General features: G+C 38.8%; 1 protein-coding gene across 1 annotated transcript in view; it reads left to right on the top strand.

Moving 5' to 3' along the window:
* LGR5 (leucine rich repeat containing G protein-coupled receptor 5) overlaps window positions 1–25,013 on the top strand; it is a 223,327-nt gene that overhangs the window by 186,039 nt on the left and 12,275 nt on the right. The window contains exons 12-15 of the mRNA XM_077468567.1: window positions 7,867–7,932; window positions 8,112–8,183; window positions 8,928–8,999; window positions 14,258–14,383. Of these exons, the coding sequence (XP_077324693.1) occupies window positions 7,867–7,932; window positions 8,112–8,183; window positions 8,928–8,999; window positions 14,258–14,383 (336 nt within the window). The remainder of the gene's footprint in view (window positions 1–7,866; window positions 7,933–8,111; window positions 8,184–8,927; window positions 9,000–14,257; window positions 14,384–25,013) is intronic.

The following is a 25,013-nucleotide window of genomic DNA, read 5'->3' as shown; positions in this document are numbered from 1 at the left end:
TTGTACCAGAAACAATATACAATTCACTTACCAGAGGGCAGCTGACCTTGACTTCTAAAAGTAAAAAGTGCAAGTTAATAAGATATATAATATCTTCTGTCCTGGGACTCCAGGCTTCTCTTAGGGATAGTTCAGATGGGTGACTGGAGCGATAAAAACAGCTGATCTGCGATTTTATCACTTTCCTGAATTGTAAGAGCACAGTTGGGGCTGTACGAATGCCACAGCTGCAGTGCTTTGCTTCAAGGCCCTGGCATTTTTATTTTTTCCACATTTTTTATTTAGGAAAGAAAGGCAGTTTCCATTGGAACATACATAGCAAATACATTGGAAACAAAGCATCAGAACAAGAAACAGATACCAAAACGAAATGTAAATTGGAACAAATCTCTCTATTAAGGTTACTGAAACATATCAGTTGGGCGATCAAAAAGCTTCCCCCGTTCTAACAAAGGAAATAGAGAGGGAGGCCCAGAGGGCAAAAAATAAAAATAAAAAATCCGGGAGATCAATAGAAGGTCCCGGCATTTTTAACGTGGGGTGCATAGTTTGAGAGACGGCACCACCACTGCTGTTGTTTGCCTTTTTATGAGCATAGTATCCCTTCATTCTGCTCTCCAGTGTCACTGAGTCAACTAGTCAAATACAAGTAAAAAGAAAATTGACTAGAACCTCACATAAGACACAGGATTCATGTACAATAACAGCTTGACCGTTTGGCTAGATTGGATGGTAAATGGCATAGTTTGAGACAACAGAACGATTGTGTTATTTGAAGAAGAATAGAGACATGAAAGCATTGCATGATTTATTTCTGTTGCATTTTACAAGTCTAAAGCCCTTTCTTTGCCTTTAGTGTAAATATCAGACATCTACAAGCAGAATACTAGACCAATCTATTACCAGGATAACCTACAGTTGGCTAGTTAAACCTAATATTGACTGCAATATATAACTTAAAGGGTTTGTTACCCCAACACTTCATATACCTGATATGTGCCTGCTGTACCATGTACTTGTATGAGAAAGTATCCTGTTGCCTTTGTATTGCTTCCTTTATGTGAAATCCCTGGTGTCCTTGCCGGTCCCTCTGCTTTCCTATTAAAAACTGACCACACTATGCAGGAGAGCACACTGTGGTCAGTTTTCTAGCTTTGCTGGGAACTCAGCCTGCTCTTCTCCAATGATCAGACATGTCCTAAAATGCCCCCGCTGCACAGCCATTCAGGTGCTGCTGCTTCCCCCCCCCCCCCCCCAACTCTTATGCAGATGAGAAAAGACGAAACAGGTATTGTGATCATTTATAAAAAAAAGGGTAAAAAGTATTTCTCGTGTTTATATATATATATATATATATATATATATATATATATATATATACAAAAATGTTTTTCCTTTCATTCCTATTTTAAACTGAATGGGTTGTTTTACAAGGTGATTTAGGGCCCAAGTACACAGCTGCTGCTAAATGGACTTTCAGAGGCAGTTGGACACTTTTTTAAACTGCCCCTGAACTCATTCAATGTTATCATTCAATGTTATCTTATGTGTACATGTACACAGGTTCGTTTACTGTGGTTTTTAGGCAGTTGCGTTTATAGGCCTTTTTTTGAAGGCAAAAAAATGAGTTCAGAAGCCAAAGTTTCCATCGTTTCCACGTTTCAGGTAACCCGCGTTTAGCCGCGTTTCGTTTATAGGCATTTTTCATTTTTGCCCATTTAAAAAAAATATATATTTTTTTTAGAAACGCTTCTAAACGGAAATGCGGCTAAATGCGGCAAAACTGACGTTTTAGATGTGGGTTACTATCTGTCAAGTTAAATTGTTCAGGAGAGGTTGTAATAAGTACATGTACTCGCGCAAATGCTCGGTATCAGTACCGATACTAGTATCGGTATCGGGACAACCCTAGTTTTACTGTATTTGCAACCTTTCCAAAGATTTCTCTAATGTCAGTCATTACAAAACTACACATATCCCTTCTCACGTGCTGCTTATAACATTCAAAGATTTTTGCCCAAAGATAAGATAAAAAAGGTTGAATAATTAGTATATATGAATATTAAAATACATTCAAAAAATCATTGAAAGAAAAAGTATTTGCTACCAATAAAAACAATAAATCACGTGAACCAGAGGAGAGCTTGCCACGAAACTGACACTTGGTTTGATGTGATTGTTTGCTTGCCGTTCATGTTGTGAGCACAGAGTCTTATGGGAGAAGGAGAGGGTCCGATTTCAGTGCACATTATCTGTACACTTTAGGAGGGAATTTAACAGTTTTCATTTTGCTGGCATATCTGCCCTACATTAAATCCTTCACCCAGCTCAGAGCATGCAATGTTTTAGCAGAGGGAGGGAGATCTTTTTATGGAATCTGTCTGAGCTTGTTAAGTTACGGTTCAAAGGTAGTGAATGGTCCAAGGAATATTGAGTGCAGCCATGAAAGGACAAAGTTTGCTCTATCTTCCAATTAATTAGAAGAGGGAAAGGCAGCAGCACAGGAGGCAGAGCACTGAACTACTGCTCATTTGCTGGAGGCATATTGTTTGTCTGCAGCTCATTGTTTATGAAAATCATTGACTGCAAAAGTGTTTTCTACATACCATGACATTTTTTTTTTTCTGTACACAGTGCAGTCATGTTGTCTTCTATTCACATTTCCAATTAGCATTCAATAAGAACAAAGATTCACTGGTGAAGACTGCCCAGGAATCTGGGCACGCAGTCACTCAGTATGTTCCCAGGCTTAGCTGGCTTTGCAATACTGAGATGGTGTGCCTCTACCTTACCTGCATCCTCAGACATATCTCACACATATTAATCTACAGTATGTCAGTGGTTAGATTTGCATTGCGTTAAATTCTATTTTGAATTTCTTTCCAGTAATAGATGCACCATTTTGGCCTCCATGAATTACTGGAGGAGCAATATAACATAGGTCCAATGCATGGCAAACAAAAGCAAGCAGTCCAATAACTGGCAGTAAAGCAGGCACATACATTTTTATCTTAGTAACATATACTTGAGTGAAATCTGTCTACAAAAATCCAAATAATAGAAAACAGATAAAATATGCAATTCAGTGTGTATATCATTTTTCCCATGACCAAACACTGCTCTACACTAACTAAGCTTTCTTTTTAATATCAATATCTTCATGGAAACGAATTCCTCTTAGCCCTTGTACACACGGTCGGCAACGTGCTGGTAGTGGGGTACAGAATCAGTAGGCAGAACCTTAGTCAAAAGTCCAGGCAAGGGTTGGTAACACAAATAAGTAGCAGACATAACAGGTAAAGGGAATCCAAAGAGAAGCGTCAGATGTAGCCGGGTCAGTGGCAAAATCAGCAAGTTGTCAGGAATACAGAATGCAGGGATCAGATCTGAAGACAATCCAACAATGAGGCTAGGTAGACCTTAGGTTTAAATAGGCCAGCAGGAGCCAGGATCTGTGGGAGTGCACATGTGCACCGTGGTATGTGCATGAGTGAGTGCACTCGCATTCTTGTCCTCGCACATCTTGGTACACCCCTGTACTCAGGAGTATATGCATTTGAAAATGAGCACTTGTTGCCGGAAAATTAGTAGTTGCTGCACAATGTTCCTGACATGAGTACTGTTTCCTACAAATTGAGGCATGGCAGCTGGAGGCAGGTTAAATGGGCTTAACGTTGTTTGTTGCTAGTGTCTAGGCCTCCTGAAGTTGACAGTTTGGCCCATATGTCTAAAGGAATACTATCTTCCATAGGTGAACGTTGAGAAAAATAATTTACAGTAAATACAATTTTTTTTATGTAATGAAAGCACTATCTGCACTCCTAATCGTGAATAGGATAGGTTTGACCCTTGCATGCTAGCGCTTAGAACAGGGTGGTTCATATTACAATCCGCAACCTGAGTGTGCATTGGCTTGTTTTTTACTGTCTACTAAGCATACTCGGGAGTAACATGCTTCATGCCCATGTTTTGACATCATTTCTCCTGCAGTACTTATTGTAGTTACTGTATGTATATGATTGAAGGGCACGTCTACACAAGAATACAAAATCTATTTGGAGAGGGCATTGGCAGGTTCAGTTACAGTTTACAGTATTATTCTGAGCACAGAAAATAGCAAGGGCAATGTGACACATTGCTCAGCACAGCAGAAAAAAAAGCCACTGGGTGCATGAACCTGCCTTCTTGTGATACTACAGTGGTATGCAATAATACTATTTTGTACTACATTAGTTGTTCAGTTAACCTACAAAAACAATGAAACAATTCTCTAAGATTATAGTTTATCCTGTTACTAGTAGTATAAACTGCGACCTGTAGATAAGTCACTTTATACCCTGGGACTGGAAAGAAGAAAGAGAGTACATTATGTGCATCTATCATTACAAACGGCATTTGATAAGAATGAGACATGCATGAGTTAGCTGGAAACTCTCAGTCTGTGAACTGGTTTATTTTCTTTTAAAATGCTCCAGGGGAAAAAAAAAAATTTATGATGGCAGCTATTAGATCATGGTGAATATATCTGATGTTTTTCCATTTGACATTTGGTGTATTAACACTGATTGCAATTTATTGCTTTATTACCACTGTGAGTGCTGTAAACCATCCACAAATATTCTAGGTACATATTTTTTGTTTGTTTGAAGGGAAAACAGTGATAGTTATAGACTCTTCTTGTTGTTTGGTCTATAACTTTGTTCCATGTGCAATGGGCAGGATCCAAGTCGATGTTCTAAATATTAAACAAACCTTCACACTGAAATGTTGGGCACTTTGTGATACTACCTGAGCCAACAATGTGGAGTATTTACAAGGAGAAAATTATTAGGTGCAGATTCTGATTATATTTATTATATTCATTATTTCACTCTGTTATTAGTGTTTGGACTTTTACCATTACGCTGTTGATAGAAGTTTGTCTATCTCCATAAACACTTAGGAAGATTAGTAAAATACAGGCAGAATAACTATATCACAAGATTTTTCTCTTTCCATTGTTTGTCTATTGTCCAGATGTCATGTTTTATGAACATACCTTGTTATTCCCTAATCATCCATTTTATAGTATTGGATAAGGAAAATTCAAACTCTTCCAAAAAGTATTGTATTTAGCAATGAAACATGGGAGTAGCATACAAAACAGGGCTAAAGCTGGCCATAGACAGGCAGATCTACTAGAAAATGACAATAGAAGCATTTTATTAAAATGATCAATAAGCACCAGTCATTTTTTCTGGCTCCCGCCATGTTTTATTTGACACAATATTTTTTTTCCATTTCTTGTACAAAAAAGTATTGATTAAATGATTGGAAAGTAAGAATTTCAGTTGTGCTAGAAAGTCTATTCAAGGTACTTGGTTCTCAGAGTAACCTTGATAAGTTGGCAAGTTAACTCTAAAAAGTCTGACATTGGTTATATAGTGATTATTGCCTAGTGGATAGCCAACGAAAGACAATATAAAGTCAAGAACTTGTTAAAATTTGGCCAGTTATGTTGATTTCAAAATTCATAAACAATGACTGGTGGGTGGAGAAGCTCAAAACAAGGCCAAACCATGGGAAACATGGCCTAATGGCTCAATGTCACTCACTCAGAAACAGACAATACAATGGCTTGTAAGAACTTTGAAACAGTGGCATACTTATTGGCGTTATCCTAAAAAAAATGGCCTAGGGTTCAAATGAAAAAATGCTGCACACAGAAGTGGAGCTATATAGGGGAGCAAGAGGTGCTATGGCTGTAGTCTAATCGCTGGCTGGGGCTCAAGCTGTGTCCCCTATTGATATGGGGCCTGAATCATTATTATTGTGCTTGCAGAGGCTGCAAAAAAACTTACCAAGAGCAGTGTTCATGGAAAGTCTCCAGCCACCAAGGGAAACTACACAGGCACAATGATGTTCTACCACTCATGCTTTTTAAGGAAGGCATACATACACAAGGTCCATTTGTCTTTGTATATTCCATTTCCTACATGCGTTAAGGTTTTATGTAGATATTACATTATAAAAAATGTAGATCTGTGTTTGAATTTAAAAAAAAACTGGTAACCAAGAAGCAATATACTAAAGTTCACATTACTCACCTGAAACCATTCACTGATATGACAACTGAGTGTAGTTATTGAGCATGTCCAATGTAAACGCAGTCCAGATGTGTGTTAAATTGTTACCTGGCTCATGTCCAGTCTCCTAAAACTATGATTAATTGGGAATACTCATATTTATTTATTTGCTATAGTAAATTTTCTGTGATGCAAGGTAGCATTAGAGCACTTAAGGGGAAACGTAATACTCTTTGAAGATGCCGATGAAGCACAGAATGCTTTTCACCTAAGTCAGTGGGAGTTTCTGCTGGATGGGATTTCATTGGCTGCTTTTCATTTCTCTGTATTGAATTACCAACTTGAATTTCACTTCTTCATAGATTAGCATACCAAGATACACTTTTTTGTATTACATATTCCATTTTAATAACTGCTTTACACATCCTAATATATGCATAAATGTGCTACATTATAAACATATACAAACATTTTAACCCAAAATGCTTAGTAGTTATGTGTGATTTTGTAAAGTAAGCACAAGTTAAATATCGCCAAATATTCATGCTTAAACAGAACAGTACAATTAAGACAGATGATTATTAAGGTTGTTAAGCGCTGCAAGATTATTTTTTGAGAAAGTAATGTACATACACTTTCAGATAAGTAAGGCATTACATTTTTAAATTTAGAGTGTTAGAATTGTAAAATATACAATATTTATAATATATTTATATTATTTTAATATGCCATTTTCAGATAAAATAGCCAATGCTGTGCACATCATATATGCAAAGGGCTTCCTGCACTCCAGTTTGTTATAGTATTTACTCCCACAGCTTGCATTGTCAATTGGATAATCATAGGAATCCACCTGTATTATGAGCAGGGCTTTTAGCACCCCTGAATGCATTCGTTTTAATTCAGAAAGCTTTAACACAAGTACAAAAATCTTATAAGCTAACACCAGATCCTGGACTCTGCACCACTCCTGTCTCCAGAAAAGTTGCCTGTAAGCTCATCCAAGCCATAAAGCATTTGATGGGGCCCTGTAGACTCAGAGCCTGATGTCTTTAGAATCATGCCTGTGCTTCCCAGTGCCCTTTGATGTCTATGGGCTACCCTAAGCCAGCCATAGATGGAACAAAATTCAACCAGCCCAGCAGAAATAGAATTGTGATCCATGTGTGAGCAGGCTGGTTGTACTAAAGTTGATCCATCGATTGACTTCAGTAAAACCAACCTGTTGGATTTTTTTCATGCGATCAATGTTGGTAGCCAGAACACTTCGATCAGCCATTGGCTGAGAACGCTGATCGGAAGTTGGTCAGCTGCTGGTTTTCCAGCATGCATGTCTGACAGAAGACGGACTAATGGCAGACAGACCGACATACACATTGGCCGAATGTAGTACGTTTTTGTTTTTTTAAACTGACATTCAGCCTGTATGTATGGGGCTTTAGTCTTTGGCTATGGTTTACTAGTTACGTCTACAAACATTTCGCTGTTTGTAATGGAAGTGCAGTTAGTTCAGTTATCATTCATAATACTACCACATTATTTGAGGTTATTTTTACAGATAGAAACCCGCTATGTATTTTGGCCTAGAGCTTCTACATGGCCCTGATTTGTTTCTTGGTTGAAAGGCATAATTCCACTTTAGAGAATGTCATTGATCTGTTTCATAAATTGACAACACTTTATGCTCATGTTGATGTTCAAAGCTTCTGAACTATTGGCATGTTTTAGCTATGCTTTCAGTTTTACAATTAACTAGTAATGCTTTCCTCTTTGTACTTCAACTTACTGTTTATTATTTCAGAGACTTGTCGTATAATCGTATCAAGGACTTGCCAAGCTTCTCTGGCTGTCAGAGACTTCAGAAGATGTGAGTATGTATTACATATGCAGGTGTTTTTTACTTAAGCCTTCTACACCATATCACTTCAAACATAACATCTTTAACCCTATTAATACTACAGTGTTTGGGTTAAAGGTGATCTGAGAAAGGTTTGTTATGGAATTTCATGCTTCTACAATCCACTTATCATTTCTCTGTCGTTTCAGTGATCTTCGTCATAATGAAATCAATGAAATCAGATCCATTACCTTTCAGCAGCTGATTGTCTTGCGATCCCTGTAAGTGCTCTGCAAATCCCCTGCTTGTTTGATCCCATTTTACTGTGCTGTTTAAATAACTATAATTAAGAAGTAAACACAAAGCAATGTACAGTGAAATCTCTTTCTATGCAGTTCAAGAGACCAATTCCATTTGGTGTAGCCTGCAGTATGTAAATTGAGGAAAAAGGAAACCACGCAACTTGCACTTATTTTGTTTAGATTAGTTTACTATCTATTTTTTATTAGGAGATGCCCCAAAACATCATACATATACATAAAAAGTTAAAGGAAAAACTTAAAAAACAGAAGTATTTCTCCTTCATCCTACACACATACACACTCACCATAACACAGCTCATTCACTTCACTGAATTTGGAATAAACTTTTAATGTAATGAACGGAATGATTGGATTTAATAGGGCAGATTCCATCAGGTACTGTATCTATTACATACACCTAGCACATTCTATTATACTGTCACTTTGTACAGTACTTGAAACTTTGGATTACTGTTCCAGTAAAGAATATTGTGAGATTCAAGATGGATAATCCACTTTGTTATGGTAGATTTTGATTATCTAATGCATTATCAAATCACAATCTGCCATTGGTTTATGGACCATACTAATGTTACATTTCAGTAAACTTTTTAGAAAACTCATCCTAACTGTCACTATTAGCTGTAAACGCTAAGCAAAACAGTTCATGGTCCTAATACATGTCACATGTATAAGCATTTTCTTTCTTTTTTTTCCAACCAGTGACTTGGCATGGAACAAAATAACATACATTCACCCAACATCCTTTTCCTCATTACCATCTCTCATCAAATTGTAAGTAATTTTGAAAGCATTTTGTTATTCTGTCTTCTGCATTTTCACTTGTAATTGTAAAGTATTTATAGAAATGACACTAAAGGTTGCACCTATACTGCAGATTGTCCATGCTACCAACACCTCAGAGCCAGTGTACAACTACCAAATAGGAAATACAGTATGCACAACATAGTCCAGATTAGTCTCATGAACCCTTACCTAATAATTGTCTTCTTCTATTACAAGACAGAAATTGGGCTGTCCTATGCAGGTATCAGTGGCTTTTGTGGCAATCAAGCCCTCTGCCAGGAATCTGTTCACTGACTGCAGTTGGTGCTGGTTATGTGAACACCTTTGAAAACAAATGTGAATATGGACTTTCAGGCTTGTCTTTTTCTTGTGCTTGTTTATAATTGCAAAGCCTGTGATTCGATCATCTCATGCTTATAATGAGTATCCGTATTGTAGGATTATACAGAACTTTTGTAGTAAAAAATGTTCCTGACAGAGTTCACGTGTTTGTTTAAGAGTTTATGCACATAACAAGCAACCGCTGCAGCTCAAGATCATTTATTGGCTTTTGTCAGGAGTATGCTCTTGTAAGAGCTACGGGTACTGCAGGGATTAGTGTTGGGTGGTACTATTCTCCTCTTTTAATAGGAGGAGAACAGTAATACCTGTGGTAGGAACATTATGTAATTTGGTGAAGTATTCTACCCTAATTTTTTTCTCCAGTGTGCCACCCCATACTAGCATTGTCTTAACTTATAGGTCAGTTTAAAGAGCACTGGTGTTATGCAAAAATCAGTAACCCTTAGTGAATGAATGACTGTCAGTTCAATGTACTTGACTTTAATTGGCTTTCTTTTAATTAGTTTTGATTACCTGCTGTGGGGTTACTGTATGTATTTCCCTAATTAAATAAGACTGTAAACATTAAAGTGAAGTAGAGAAGTAGAATTAGGCCGCGTACACACGCGCGGACTGTTGGCCCAACTTTGTCCGTCCAACAGTTTGAGCGAACAGTCCGCTCAAACTTAGCATGGACGGACATGGCCACACACGACGGACGAACAGTTTGCTGAAACCGTGCGCGATGACGTGAACGGCACGTACGACGGGATGAAAAATACGACGTCCTATACACTGCAATGCAACCTTCCGACGTGGAAATCCTTTCTGAGCATGCGCGAGACTTAGTTGGCCGAACAAGCCTACACACGGGCGAACAGTCCGCTGAAACCTTGTTTCAGCGGACAGTTTTTCGGAATTTCCGTAAGACCTTGTTCGGCCAACTGTCCGCTGAAACTGTCCGCTGAAGCCCCACACACGAGCGGACTGTCCGCCCAAACACTGTTCAGCGGACAAGGTTGGGCGAACAGTCCGCGCGTGTGTACGCGGCCTTAGAAGTAGAAGTAGAAGACAGTCACGTTTTCCTTTTCTTGGAATTCTTCCCCTTATGAAGTTAATAACCTTAATACAGTACATACTGTGCACTTTTAGAGGAGTGCAGCCTTTTAAAGTGTCTTTAAACCTACATCATTAAAAAATATCAATACATTCTGAATTACATGCTGTTCAGCCACTATGGGATTTGTTTTCTATATTCTGCAAAAAAACTTGGTTAATCCTGCTGTTCTCTGTCTTCCCCTCCTGTCCAAGTCTCTGCTACAGATGGGGATTCAGCAGAGCAGTGTTGGCAGCTAGTGCACATGCTCAGTTTTCAGTGTATTTTTTACCCTGAGCATTTCCTCCCTATCACATCTCAGCAGCCCATGTGACTATAGAGTCACACACGTGGATGTATACACAGTGGTAAATCCCAGACCACTCTCTTCCTCCTCCATGCTCACTAACTAGCTAAACACAATGGGGGTTGGATATTACATCTTGATTAATGGAAGCTTCACCTCCCTGCTATTTTAAGACACAGGCTGGAGGGGCGTGACACAGCCTGTGACTGTCAGAAATCCTCCCAAACCATGTTATTGACAAAAAATACTAAGGTTTCATTTCAAATATACAGTATATTTGTATGACAGTTTATAAGAGTTTATTGATAATATTTATTTATCCTCTGTTTTTATATTTTGAGCATGCGAACAGCAGCAGAGGACTAGAAGTTCCTCCTGCCAATGTTTCTCTGCAGACAGGCTGGGAAAGAACTGGGTCATGTGACACTTGTATATTGATTTTTATTTTTCAGTAAAATAATTACAATGCCATCATCCATATAAAGAACAAGAAGGGATCATTTAAATTTAACAGTATGTGTGTTTAGTATCACCTTAACCCCTTCACACCTAAGGGTAAATCAATCTAAATGCCTAAGTTCAATTTTGCTATTTTAACATGTTTCAGTAAAACTGTACATATCATCACAACTACTTTGTGCATCCAGGTGGATTATACCTTGTTTTCTTTTCAGGAAAAATTGGGCTTTCATTTTGTAGTAAATATTTATTGATATCTCCGATTTTTTTTTTTTATTATCAAAAGGAATCTGGCTCAAAATAGTAAATAAAATCTTTTTTTTTAAATGTAGCTGTATATTTCTTGTTACTACCATAACCTACAACCAAAGAACAACCTAAAATAAATTCTCCTTCTCTTGACAATTGCAACAATACCACATATGTGTATGTTATTTGTTGTTTGTAGCTGTAGTATAGCCCAAAATCAATAGTGCGCATTTTGCTTCAGACGCTAACTGACAATGATGCCAATTTTAAAAAAAAAACCTGTCCAAAATATACTGACAATGATCTTTGACCCAGACGCTAACCCTGGCATTAACCTAGATCAAACCTTGATCTAGGTATTTTTATTTATTTTTAATTATTTATTTATTTTTAAAAAAATGTACAAAACATTTTTTTTTTCCTGCAAGAAACAAGAAAGATACATTGTATCCTTCTACTCCATTGACATAAAGAAGAAACACAGGGACAGGCTTCACAGTGACTGATCACTGTGGTAGCCAATCGGAGGCTACCTCAGCAATCATGTGACCTGGAAGGAGGGAGATTTGGGTCCCGATCGTTAGTACGGGGCCCAGGCTCTTGGTGAGACCCCGGTCTCTGTGCTGGGAGTGCGCTGTGCGGCACAAAAGAAACACATATGTGCAGCCCCATGTAAAAAAGGCCAATGCAGTGAGGCCGCATATATTTGTTACATCAGCGTGAAGGGGTTAAGGTCACCGTATGCTTTTTCATATCTCTGATGCATGTTCACCAGTCCCTAACTACACCATTTTACAATAAACAGCAAAATATAATAGAAACCCATTCCCAAAGTAGTGTCTTTTTCAAGAGGGTCATGCAAGGCTAGTTATTTGGCACTGGTTTTCAGAAATGGTTTGCAGAAATGTGAAAGTCCATTCAGCCTAGTCAGTTTCTATAGGCAATAATTCACAAAGTAAATTGACTCCAGTCATGCTTAAAATTCACCCAAGCTCACTGCTGTAATCATGCCATTTTTGTTTGGCGTAGAGAGATGTAAAAGAGTACAGTCTAGGTACATGTATCAAAAAGCTGTCAGTCATAAAGACAAAAGCAAGGTATGCCAACCACATTCATTATCTGAACAGAAAGAATTGTTTTGGTAAAGAAACCTATTGACAAGTGCTAGACAACCATTTATTTCTTGGGAGTTGGCCTGCCACACATTATTTTACTTGATGAAATAAACAAGAACAAGTTGTATCTGCGTTTTGTAAAATTGCAGTGGAATGAGGACCTTGTATGAGTTTTTTATTTAAAGCGGAAGTAAGTTAAACTTTGTAGAGGTGGACTCTTACTATAATGTGCAAGTATCCGCAGCATGGCACACATGTTTCCTAGTGTGCAGTCATCCAGCATTGACAGGTCAAGGGTCCAGTCACTGCTCCATCCGCTGTCATCTTCCTCTCTGCTTCTTTTGGGTTTGGTAAAAGGGTGCCAGGGGTTGTGTTGTCCTCAGCACCCAGCTCTATTCCTGACATGCTGAGATGTACACGGCTGTGTTAAATAAGTAATGTATAGAGTGCATCTATGCTGCAAATCCTGATTTTACTTTTGTCTCTGTTCATACAGACAGCTTGTGCATAAAGGAAGTAAATAAAACACTTATACTGCATATTTTTAGCCTGGCCAAGAGGGACTGTTTACTAGTAGCATTCAGTACTACTTTGTTACAGACATTAGCTGCCCACTGGCAGCCTTTACTTCATTGCTAACTTTTTTTAGTGCAAAATACACAAAACGTGTTCTGCAAATGAGCATTGAGGTGCTATGAAAGAGAAATTACATCTGTAGCTCAGTGACTTCTGGCAGCAATATTTTTCTCACGCTTATATCGTGTGCATATTTCAGCTACAACCCAGCATAATCTCCTAATAAAACAGAACATCAGAACAACACGTAGTTGGTGTTTGTTACTGAAAAGTAACTTTCATATTTTTACAAACACTATAAATTGTTTAAATAGTTTTTACAAGAGCAGAAATTAGGATGGAAAACTAAAACATTTGTTGCATTCCAGCTAGGGGGTTCACCTTAAATGTGGTTTTAATATCTAGACCCATTGTTGCAGTTTTTTAAAGTAAATAAGCCTAAAATAAAATAAAAAATTTACATGCTTAAATAAATTTATTGTGAACATCCGGGTTTTGTTGTAGTATTGCTGTAGCAGAGTTTTTAATCCACATTCCTCTAGGACTAATGCCCCATATACACGATTAGAAATTCTGCTAGCAAAAGTCAGACATGAGCTTTTGGTCAGAAATTCCGACCGTGTGTATGCTCCATCGGACTTTTGCTGGCAGAATTCCAGCCAGCAAAAGATTGAGAGCAGGTTCTCTATTTTTCGGTCGGAAAAAGTTCCTATCCAAAAATGCGTTCGTCTGTATGCAATTAGGACACGTAAAAAAATCATGCATGCTCGGAAGCATTAAACTTCATTTTCTTGGCTCGTCGTAGTGTTGTACGTCACTGCGTTCTTGACGATCGAAAGTTCAGAGAACTTTTGTGTGACTGCGTGTATGCAAGTCAAGCTTGAGCGAAACTCCGTCGGAAAAACCATCCAAATTTTTTCTGATGGAATTTCTGATCGTGTATATGGGGCATTACAGGTTTTTCTTGACATGCTTTCAGGTAGTAGCACAAGTGTAATTATTAAAGCCACACTATGTGTTTAGGAGAAGAGTTGGACTTTTGATGGTCCTAAGGGTTGACTTGGGAAAAAAACTGCACTATAGAAATATGTTGGTGACATGGTCTACTTAATCTTCTCCTCAGAGATCTCTCATCCAACCAGTTGACGTCATTTCCTGTCACTGGGCTGCATGGTTTGACTCATTTAAAACTCACAGGAAATTCCGCCTTACAAGAACTGATCCCTGCAGAGCATTTTCCAAAACTCAGGTGAGTACTTTCATTTTTTGTTAATTATACAAGAAGGATGACCAAGAAAAGATATTAATCTTCTGTTTCTTTTTTGTAATTCATTTATTTTGTAAAAGGTCGAGTAAAAGACAAATATTAACCAAATACATGCAATTATGGCATCAATACAATCTCTAGTATAAAAAAGGCTAACAGAAACCGCTAAAGCAGTAATCCAAGAAATGATGTCCAGCAAAACAGTCAAGTACCGAGACATAACCATGGGCAACTCTGTAGACTTATTTGGCAGAGACTAATACAATGGTTAACCTTGAAATGAGAGGCGACAAACATTGCATGATTAAATAAACATATCAACCGTTTAAAGCAGTGGTCTCCAAACTATGGCCCTCCAGTTGTTCAGGAACTACGGTTCCCATCATGCCCAGTCATGTCTGTGAACCATGGTCAGGTGTCTACAAATAGCCCAGCACACACCTGACAAGTCAGTGGGCTTGTGATTCTCAAAATCAGGACCCAGGACTGGAGATTTCATCCCACCTGGATCTCTAAGAAATCAACGGGCTCCAGGTCCCAAAGTGGACTTTTCTAAGAAATATGGATACTGAAAAGCCAGTTCCTCCCAAATAAGCAAATCCCCTGGAGCCCTTCAACCTGCCGGTTTGAGAATCCTGCATCATTACCATGGTGGTGTACCACACTGCCATACTACAAACACTGATTGTAGACCTAGGTATATTAAAAAAATGTGTAGCATAATTTTATCACATAGCTTTTCTTTTTTTTACATTGCATTTTTTTTATACTTTATTTTTCCATTATGTATTCAAGATTTAAGTTGACTTTATGTTCTAGAGCAGAGTCATCACACTCTGTGTTGCTAATATACAGTTCTCAGAATTCTTTGCCTTGGTTAGTGGTCCTATTCATTTGTAAAGTATAGACGAATGTAACAGTAATTACACTTTACTGGTAGGTTTTCATTTACAAGAAAACAAACAGAAAACCTCACAACAACAGGCAAAGAATAGTCAAAAATTAAGGCTTTAATCAGATTTTACTATATTGCCAGAAAAGTATGCCACATATTTTATTGGCCTTACCTTTTGTGATGTCTTGCATCATTTATTTAATGTCGCCTTAGTGAGCAGTTACTATTATACTCTACTGTGTGTGACGTTTGGAGGCATGTTTCTTTCAAATTATACACCCTGTGTTTTTGTAAAGACTGTCTATCATTAAATATACGTTTTTTTTTCTTTTTTTTTTAAGCAGTAAAAAACTTTATTGATAATTTTAAAAATTTAGTACAGCAATAACTGTCACTAAAAGCGCCACAGATCAAGTATCATACATTAGTGCAAAACAAGCAGAGAAATATAATCTGTATGAACCTCACAAAAAGTACAGTTCAGTGACAAATATCTGAAAAAAAGTGCTATATACCTTCTTAATCATCTTAATGGAAAGGTTTCAAGGCAGATAAAAGGAGGGGAGGGGGAGTGAAAAAAGGAGAGGCCAAGTGTAATCTAACCATGCAGGCCAGATTTTATCATATTTGGCTGGGTAGCCTCTGCTCACATATGTCAGTTGGTATAAGGGGAGTGCAGATCTAATAGCCGAGCACCAAACATTGTAGGAGGGTGAGTGATCTAGAGCCAGTGATAGTTTCAGGGGCTTAGCCAACCTGGATGTAACTTGCTTCCAATAATCGAAAATCAAAGAGCAGCTCCACACCATATGATAAAAAGTGCCAGTGACAATCACTGTTTTAGAATCAAGAAAGAATGGGATTTATGTGATGCAACCTCTGAGAGGTATAATATATCCTATAAAAAATTCAATTGGATCAAGTTTTCCTTAGCAGATATCATCAATTTTGTATACAGAGCTACTACATCTTTCCATTCCTCTTCAGAGAGGGTAGAGATATCTGTTTCCCACTTCTGGAACAGTAGAGAGGTCCTAGCTATGTAATGAGTTATGAGGAAGATATAAATTTAAGAAAGGGGTTTGTCAAGATCGGAAGCCTTTAGAATAGATTCTAATGAGTTCTGTTGGAGGATAGGTGTTTGGGGGAATAGGGTCCTAATGGCATACTGCAATTGTAGGTATCTGAAAAAATACTAGGTAGGAAGGGCAAATTCTTCTTTCAGTAAGTCATAAGAGTTCAATTCTCCAGTTGGGAAGATATGCCTTAGGCCCCTTTCACACTAACGTCCCGTTCAGGCCCGCCTGTCAGTTTTTCAGGCGGACCTGAACGGGTGCTCCATAGAGCTCTATGGAGCGTCGGATGTCAGCGGTGACATGTCCGCTGACATCCGACCCGCTCCGATCCGAAAAAGTGTGACGGAGGAAAAAGCTATTTTTCCATCCGTCTGCGGATCGGATCGGATGACGACGGGCACTGCGGTCCGTCGTCATCCGATCTCCCATAGGGGAGAGCGGCGCTGTGACAGGTCCGTCCCTGCACAGTGTGCGGAGACAGACCTGTCATCTCCCTGCTCAGCGGGGATCGGCGGAGTGATCCCCGCTGAGCAAACGGACATCCACGGGGCGGATCAGAACTGATCCGCCCCGTGTGAAAGGACCCTTAGAGTGTAAATACCTTCTCTTTTCCAAATCAGGGAATCTAGGAGATTGGATTTTTTTAAACTTTTGGATAGTGTTAAGAAGGGTTAAAGCTCATTAGGGTTTTTAGTTGCCTGTGTCCCAATGAGGAGATTTTGCATCACTTCCTGATCCAAAGACACAACAGGAAGTAAGAAGAAATCTCTCTAAAATGGGAGAAATGCTTTCTTAGACAGTTTTCACAGCAACAAGTGTCCCTTTTGGAAAAATTCCTCTCTTTTCCCATTCTGAGGAAATTCAAAATTTTCCATTTTCCCTTACAGTTACAGTTGATCTTAGGGACATTGGTGACCAGCGACTCATTCTCCCCAGTAGAGACACAGATAGCAACGAGGATTTCACAGAATACAAAAAACTGAGGCTTTTTAATGGGTTACCTGAGCTTAGTTCCAGACTAAACCAAGGTAAACATTTGACTGCTAACAGCAAAATACAAAAATACAAAAGAACATGAAAATGTATTTGTGGCTGCACAATGATTTTACACCAGCCCCTTTGTGTCACCTATAACATTTATCATGCAGGCAGACTAGTATTTATTTTATTTTATTTATTTTTTACATGTATTTATGTAGGACAATCAATTTATGCAGCACTTTAAATATACATTCACATGAGTCCCTGCCGCCCTCAAGGATCTTACAGTCTAAGGTGCCTAACTTCACATTTATACATACGCATACTTGGACCAATTTAGACAGGAGCTAATGTGGGTTCCACAGGGGACAGTTCTCTCTCCATTCCTCTTTTCTGTCTATACCACTGATTTCAGCTACAAGACAGTCTTGCTGTCTTCAGAAGTTTTCTGACCACTCTATGGTAGTGGGAGGTATCAGAGATGGGGAAGAGACTGCGTAAAGGACTGTGGTGGAGAACTTTGTCACATATTGTGAGGACAATCATCTGCACTTAAATGTGACTATGAAAAGGGAGGTCGTTGTAGATTTGAGAAGGAGGAAGGCACTGGTGACCCCTGTCTCCATCCAAGGAGTGGATGTAGTGGAGAATTACAAGTATCTGGCAGTGCACATAGATAATAAGCTGGACTGGAACAAGAACACTAAAGTATATATATAGAGGAGGCTGAGGTCTTTTAACATCTGCTGAACAATGGTTTATTAGGGCTCTGCTCTATGTGGTTGCATGCTGGGGAAGCAGACTGAGGCTATTAAATTATATAATTCTTCTGTGACGTGTGAGTGCTGGATGTGTGGATTTAATCTGGTTTATGATCCATACAGATTTTTATGTCGTTTTTATATTAAGTTGGTATTAGGTTAACTGTGTTTAATGAATTGTGGGTAATATTACAGAAAGTGGTGTAATTTGCTTGTCTGGGATGAGGGATTTAATGGGGATACTTGTCTTTTCAATGAAGCCTTTGACACGATTGTTATCCCTTGACCACTCGTGCCTAAAAAGAAAAATTTGGGCTTTTAAACTTTAAATTATTTTTTTCTTCCTTGTTATAGATAGAAATTATCATTAAAAAATACATTTTAACCTGTTACTGCTGTGTTATACAGTTATACCGCTACCTGACTATAGCATTACAGCTGTTGAGTTTTAGACTTTAGCTTACTATCAGAAAATAGCAGTCTTAGGTGCCCAAGGGCCTCATGATGCCTTTTGGTACTTGTTGAGTGGCCTCCAAAATTTCTAGTCAGTACTGGAAACACTGATTTGTAAATAGATTGCAATGACAGTGATCTCTAGCAGTCTCTTGTAACATGTTTCCAGTCTATGTGTTTGTCCTACAGCATGTCTCCAATCTCCAACAACGCCTGTAGCATAGCAACAGTCTCTGACTATCTCCTGTTGTATGTTCACAGACAGTCTTCTGTGGCATTTCATGTACTGAGTATTATGTGTTGGCCTTTGGTGGTATTACAGGGCCACTGTCGAGGCCCACCCATATCTCATAAGTTGACAACCACTGCTCTGGTTAGAGCAGCCATTCTCAGAGTACAGACTATATGCAAAATCCATGAAGTGATGTCATTAGCAGTGTAGCTGAAACGGTTCAACTTTTCTCAGATTTCATTAGAAACTTCTCAAAGATTTTGTTCTGAGAGTTAAGGATAAAGTGAACCTGTGCTTTGTCCCATGCAAGGCAAAGAAACTGGCTTGTTTGAAAAGAACTTCAGAGCACATATTACATATGCTTTGTAAAATTATTCACAGTGCTTATGTTCTCATTTTTGCATATCAAAGTGAACAAGTGGTTAATGATTTTTGTCAATCAAAAACTGAAATGCTGTGCTTGAGTAGTGTTAAGACATTTAGGATGTGACCAAGTAGAGCTTTGAGAATATTTCCAAAGATAATAGATTCATAGACATGTACAAGTACCTCTGAAGGGGGGTCTGTATATCACATAAAGTAAAATGCTATTTAATAGGGTGGAAGGTTTGTAGCCTTAACGACCAAACAGATACTTAAAAGGGACAGATTTTCTCTAGAGAACAATACAGCTATAAGAAGGATGAGGTCGTATAAAACAGAACAGGAAATTACTTAAAAATATAGGAAATAAGATTTAGCTGTCAATCTAGTAATGAAAAAAGTTAGATGGACCCTTGATAATGCCTTGGGAAGAATACTGTAAAGAAAATTAAATTGCTTGTTAGTTTTATATTTTCTTTAGTAACACGCAAACTAAGGTAAAGATGAAAATAAGTTTGTTTTTAAGCCACCGCTGTTGTTTTTTTTGGAAAAATTAATGAACTTGTAAAATTTAAATTCTACAAAATAAAATTATTTATTCACCCATACTAAGCTTTAGTAGAGTGTGATTTTAAAAACCCTAAATATTTCACTACAATCAAAGCTATTGGCTTCCTTTTTTCTTCTTTGCTTGAATTAGGAACAACAACATATCTAATGATAAGTTTAACCTAGCAAACAACTTCTGTTCACATTGTCCATGATCCCGCACCAAGTTCCATGTATAAATAATGTTATAATGGTAAGGCTAACTGTACAGGGAGAAGGGAGTGATTGTAGAAGCAGAATAATTGTTTCCTGTGTTCATTCATTGCAATTATCTGATGCCCCCCATAATTCAGAATGGGAATGCAATGCTTGTGACACATCCCTTCTGTGCCTTTGTACATTTAAATAAATAATAGGACACTAAATCAGCCACTTGCTGAAAACATGTAAAAGATAAGCCAGTAGATTTATATGAGTGTGGAACCATAATTGCAAGAGTTCTTAAAAGAAAAGATTACATAAAATAACCACAATTAAGAAGGGCAAATAAAAGTCACATAGCTACAGAAGAATCAAAGAGAAGGCAGTAAAGAATGTGTTGTGAAGAGACAGACACTCAAAGCCAAATGATAGAATGCTGAATACATTCCACATAGCCATTTACTTCAATTTCCCAGTGGCGAAGTAAGTAAATATTGTTTTCAGCTCTTTAGCATTGGCAAACTGTGTGTATAACCGCTGTGTGAACTCCTGCACACAGGTAACTGCGACAAACTAGCTCCTTGATATCAGCTCTGTAGTTTTTTATGTTATTACATCATGCTACTTATAATCACATAATGCCATTTGAGTTTCAATGGCTAACAAGTATAACAATATACAGAATACATTTTTCTACATGTATACACATAAAAGAAAAGCATTTAGCAACCAAAGATACTTGTTTATTTGTACCAGTATTGTAGCTCATCTACTTATGCCATAGTGATTTGTTTTTCTTTAAAGCAGGGGTCACAAACTCAAATTACCTGAGGGCCAGTGGACAAGTTTTCATATCCCATGGGGGGCCACATGCATATATATTTAATTAAAATAAAATAATAATAAAATAATTAATATTTTTGTTATTATTTATTTAACATTTTAATATATTTATATTCATAAATAGTTTGCCCCTTCTGCTTACCTGAGGGGTTAAAACAGTTAAACCCTGGTGGTCCAGTGGTTGAGGTCCTTTTTCCGGTGCTTATTGATCTGAGTCAGAACACAACTGCGCTCTGACTGACACTGAGCGCCCGCACCACGAAGGACACAGTTACGCGGTCCGCATCTACCGACTGAGGTGCAGACCACAATGCTCCTGCATCAGACCACCAGGGCTTAAAGGTTAGTTCTCACTGGATCCCCAGAGATATATTTTATTTAATCTATTTCCGGTTCGGCAATAGATTAAATCAGTGGTCTCCAAATTGTGGCCTGGGGACCAGATGTGGCCCTTTGCTTGCCTCTGCCTGGCCCTTGGGGCACTACTTCTCCAACTGACACCAAGGAAGGGACACCATTCCTCTCACTGACAGCACCAATGGGGCACCATTTTTCCCACTGATACCAACAAGGGGCACTATTTCTCCAATTAAAACCAATGATGGGGCACTATTCCTCCCACTGCTACCAACAAGGGGCAATATTATTCCCAATAAAACTAATGATGGGGCATTGCTTGCTTCCACTGACCACAGTTCGGGCTGCCCAAAACCTGGAGGACAGTAAACTGGCACTTTACTCAAAAAGTTTGGAGACCCTTGTAATAAATTATTAAAAAAAAGAAACTGCTGGTGCGCTGGCTTTCATCCGGCTTGCATTCCACGTCTCACCAGAAAATGTATCAGTAACCTGGTGGATCAGTCCTGCGGGCCGTTTGTAATTGGTCCATGGCCCGTAAAAGTACTTTGAGTACCCCTGCTTTAAAGGGAATATGTCACAAAACAAAATAAGTAGTCAGAAACCACAGACAAAGTTGTTTTTTTTTTACTCCTGCGCTGCATACTAAATTTAAGACAGTGAAATACTGTACATAGGATCACCTTGCAGAAAGAACAAATATGCAACCTATGAACTAGAGCAGGGGTCAGCAACCTTTTTCCACTTTAGATTACATGGCCTTCACACTTCTAGGCCCCTTTGAATTACACAGCCCGGCACCTCTGGCCTCCTTTACATTACACAGTTCCCATACCTCCCATACAGGTTACCAGTTTAGAGTTACAGATGAGGTCTTGCACTGTAATTATTGCTCTCGCTCTAACGATTGTGTGAGATACCTCACATGTGTGATTTGAACACTGTTTATATTTGTGGTCACAACTTACATATGTGTTCACTTCTGCGTGCAAGCACGGAGGGATGGGGCGCTTTACTTTTTTTTTTCATTTAATTTTTTTCACACTGTCCCTTTAAAAACTACATTTTTTTGATCACTTTTATTGCTGTCACAACAAATGTAAATATCCCTTGTAACAGTAATAGGCAGTGACAGGTACTCTGGGTATCTGGGTCTAAAACAGCCAAAACACCAAGTTTGGCTGTTTTGAATACTGTAAATTTTTTCATTTGGTGACTTTAAGTCTTCTGTAAACCGTAAGTGATGTCATGACACTAGACATCTAGATCTGAGACCCGATTGCGGCTTCGTTCGGGTCTCCAGCCAGCTGGCGGATGTTCCGGCTGGTCGCTCGAGCCTCCCGGTGGGATGGGAGAGCCCATTCGAGCCGCAGAAGGTGACGGGAGGGGGGATGTCCCCTCCTGCTGCTTGGAATAACAGCTGACCGGCTTCTTAGCCGCATCGGTTGTTATCCCGAGAATGCCGACCGGGGTTAAAATGTCCATGGCCCGGGTGCAGATGAATTCATCATGTGCACTGATAGGCCAGATATTTACTGGTGGTGGGCCAGGTGCGGCCCACGGGCCATAGGTTGCCGACCCCTGAACTAAAGAGTGGCAGGCTGTGTTTGAGGGATCTCACAAAGGTATTTTGTTTTATGACAGTTTCCCCATGGATGTCAGTAGATTTCATTTATTAAAGACAGCAACACAAAGCATTGCTAGAATATAACCATACATGCACTGTTACTAATTATTGGAATCAGTGCTACAAAGGATGCCCAATCAATTTTTCTTTTCACTGTAGAATCCTAAAATGAAGTACTATGTTCACTTGTACTATGTGATTTGTCCCACTTTTAAACAAAGGGACTTAAACTACTGTATTTATTAGCGTATAACATGCACTTTTTCACTCTGAAAATCGGGTGCAAATAGCCCGTGCGTGTTACACACCAATACTTCAATTTTAGCTACCTCTGATGGGACAGGAGGGGGTGGGATGAGCGCCGCCAGATTACATACAGTGAGAATCTCCTGTTTACTTGGCGGCCTCTGTAATAGGAAGTCCCGTCTCCTGGGCCGCCATTGGACCACTGTTCTGCCTATCATAGAAGATTCTCACTGTATGTAAACTGTTGGCACTCGTCTCGCCCCCCTCCCTGTCCCCTCTGGGCTGCAGATGGACATCGATCAGGCTGCACTGATGGCAATGGTGAGGCTTCTGCACTGATGACAATGGTGAGGCTGCTTAATTGATGGCTCTTGTGAGGCGGCAAATGGGCATTGATCAGGCTGCATTGATGGCAATGGTAAGGCTGCAGATGGGCACTGACCGTTATTTTGCTTCAGTTCCTTATTTAAAATTTAAGTTTTTTTCCTGACACTTCCCTCTTAAAATAATTGTGTGTGTTATTCGTCGATAAATATGGTATTTACATCATATACTGATGGAATCCTGCAAAAGAGTTTTCTTGTATTTACAGTGAAAGGCATAACGCATATTTATAAGGAAATTCTGCATCTTATACTGTTTGCTTGCTTTCACCTAAAGCGTTGTTTGTGTAGATTTAACATTTCATTCTTAATATGTTTACTTTTCTCAATAAATTGCTTTGTGTCTGGATTAATTTTATTGTAAGATGTTGAATACAGTCCATACTAAAAAGGACTGGTTACATTTAATGGACCCTGACAATCTTCCAGAGCATAGAAAATGGAATTTGGTCCAGCACCTAACACGTTCCTCATTCTTTCAGAAAACCATCATTTCAGAAAGTGTTTATGACTTGTTTGTATTCTCTGGTTTCATAAAATGTCTGCGCATACTGTATCTGATGAGTACACTGTGGAAAAGGTCATCCTATTTGTTCCATGAATTTGGGGATGATAGAGATTTGTAATCTGCTTTGGATAGCACAAACATGTGATGTGTCTTGTCAGGGTAGCTCCATGAAGAGCCGGTTCACAGCATAGTTATTTATCTTACTTGGCTTTTTGGGGAAAATAGTGATGACATGATATACAAGATTTTAGTAATGAGAATGGTATCATTAGCAGTAATCAGCATGAAGAATCGTTCTTGCAAAACCAATCTATTTACCTTCTATAAGGAGGTGAGTTGCCATCTAGATAAAGGAAGGCCCGTAGACATAGTGTATCTGGATTTTGCAAAAGCATTTGACACAGTTCCCCATAAACATTTTCTGTACAAAATAAGGTCCGTTGGCATGGACCATAGGGTGAGTACATGGATTGAAAACTGTTCAGAGGGTGGTGATAAATGGGGAGTACTCGGAATGGTTAGGGGTTGGTAGTGTTCTGTGCTGGGACCGGTCCTATTTACTTTGTTCATAAACGACCTGAAGGATGGGCTAAACAGTTTAATCTCTGTATTTGAGGACGATACTAAGCTAAGCAGGGCAATAACTCCTCTGCAGGATGTGGAAACCTTTCAAAAAGATCTGAACAAATTAAAGGGGTGGGCAACTACATGGCAAATGATGTTTAATGTAGAAAAATATAAAATAATGCATTTGGGAGGCAAAAATATGAATGCAATCTATACACTGGGGGGAGAACCTCTGAGGAAATCTAGGATGGAAAAGGCCTTGGGGGTCCTAGTAAATGATAGGCTCCGCAATGGCATGCATTGCCAAGCTGCTGCTAACAAAGCAAACAGAATATTGGCATGCAGTAAAAAGGGGATCAACTCCAGAGATAAATCAATAATTCTCCCACTCTACAAGACTCTGGTCTGGCCGCACCTAGAGTATGCTGTCCAGTTCTGGGCACCAGTCCTCAGGAAGGATGAACTGGAAATGGAGCAAGTACAAAGAAGGGCAACAAAACTAATAAAGGGTCTGGAGGATATTAGTTATAAGGGAAAGGTTGCGAGCACTGAACTTATTCTTTCTGGAGA

The sequence above is a fragment of the Lithobates pipiens genome, unplaced genomic scaffold (assembly GCF_037356315.1).
Source record: "Lithobates pipiens isolate NorthernLeopardFrog02 unplaced genomic scaffold, aLitPip1_a1.2 Scaffold_8, whole genome shotgun sequence".
NCBI classification, from domain to species: domain Eukaryota; kingdom Metazoa; phylum Chordata; class Amphibia; order Anura; family Ranidae; genus Lithobates; species Lithobates pipiens.
Note: the sequence above shows the minus strand (reverse complement) of the source record. Positions and strands in the feature narration are given on the sequence as shown.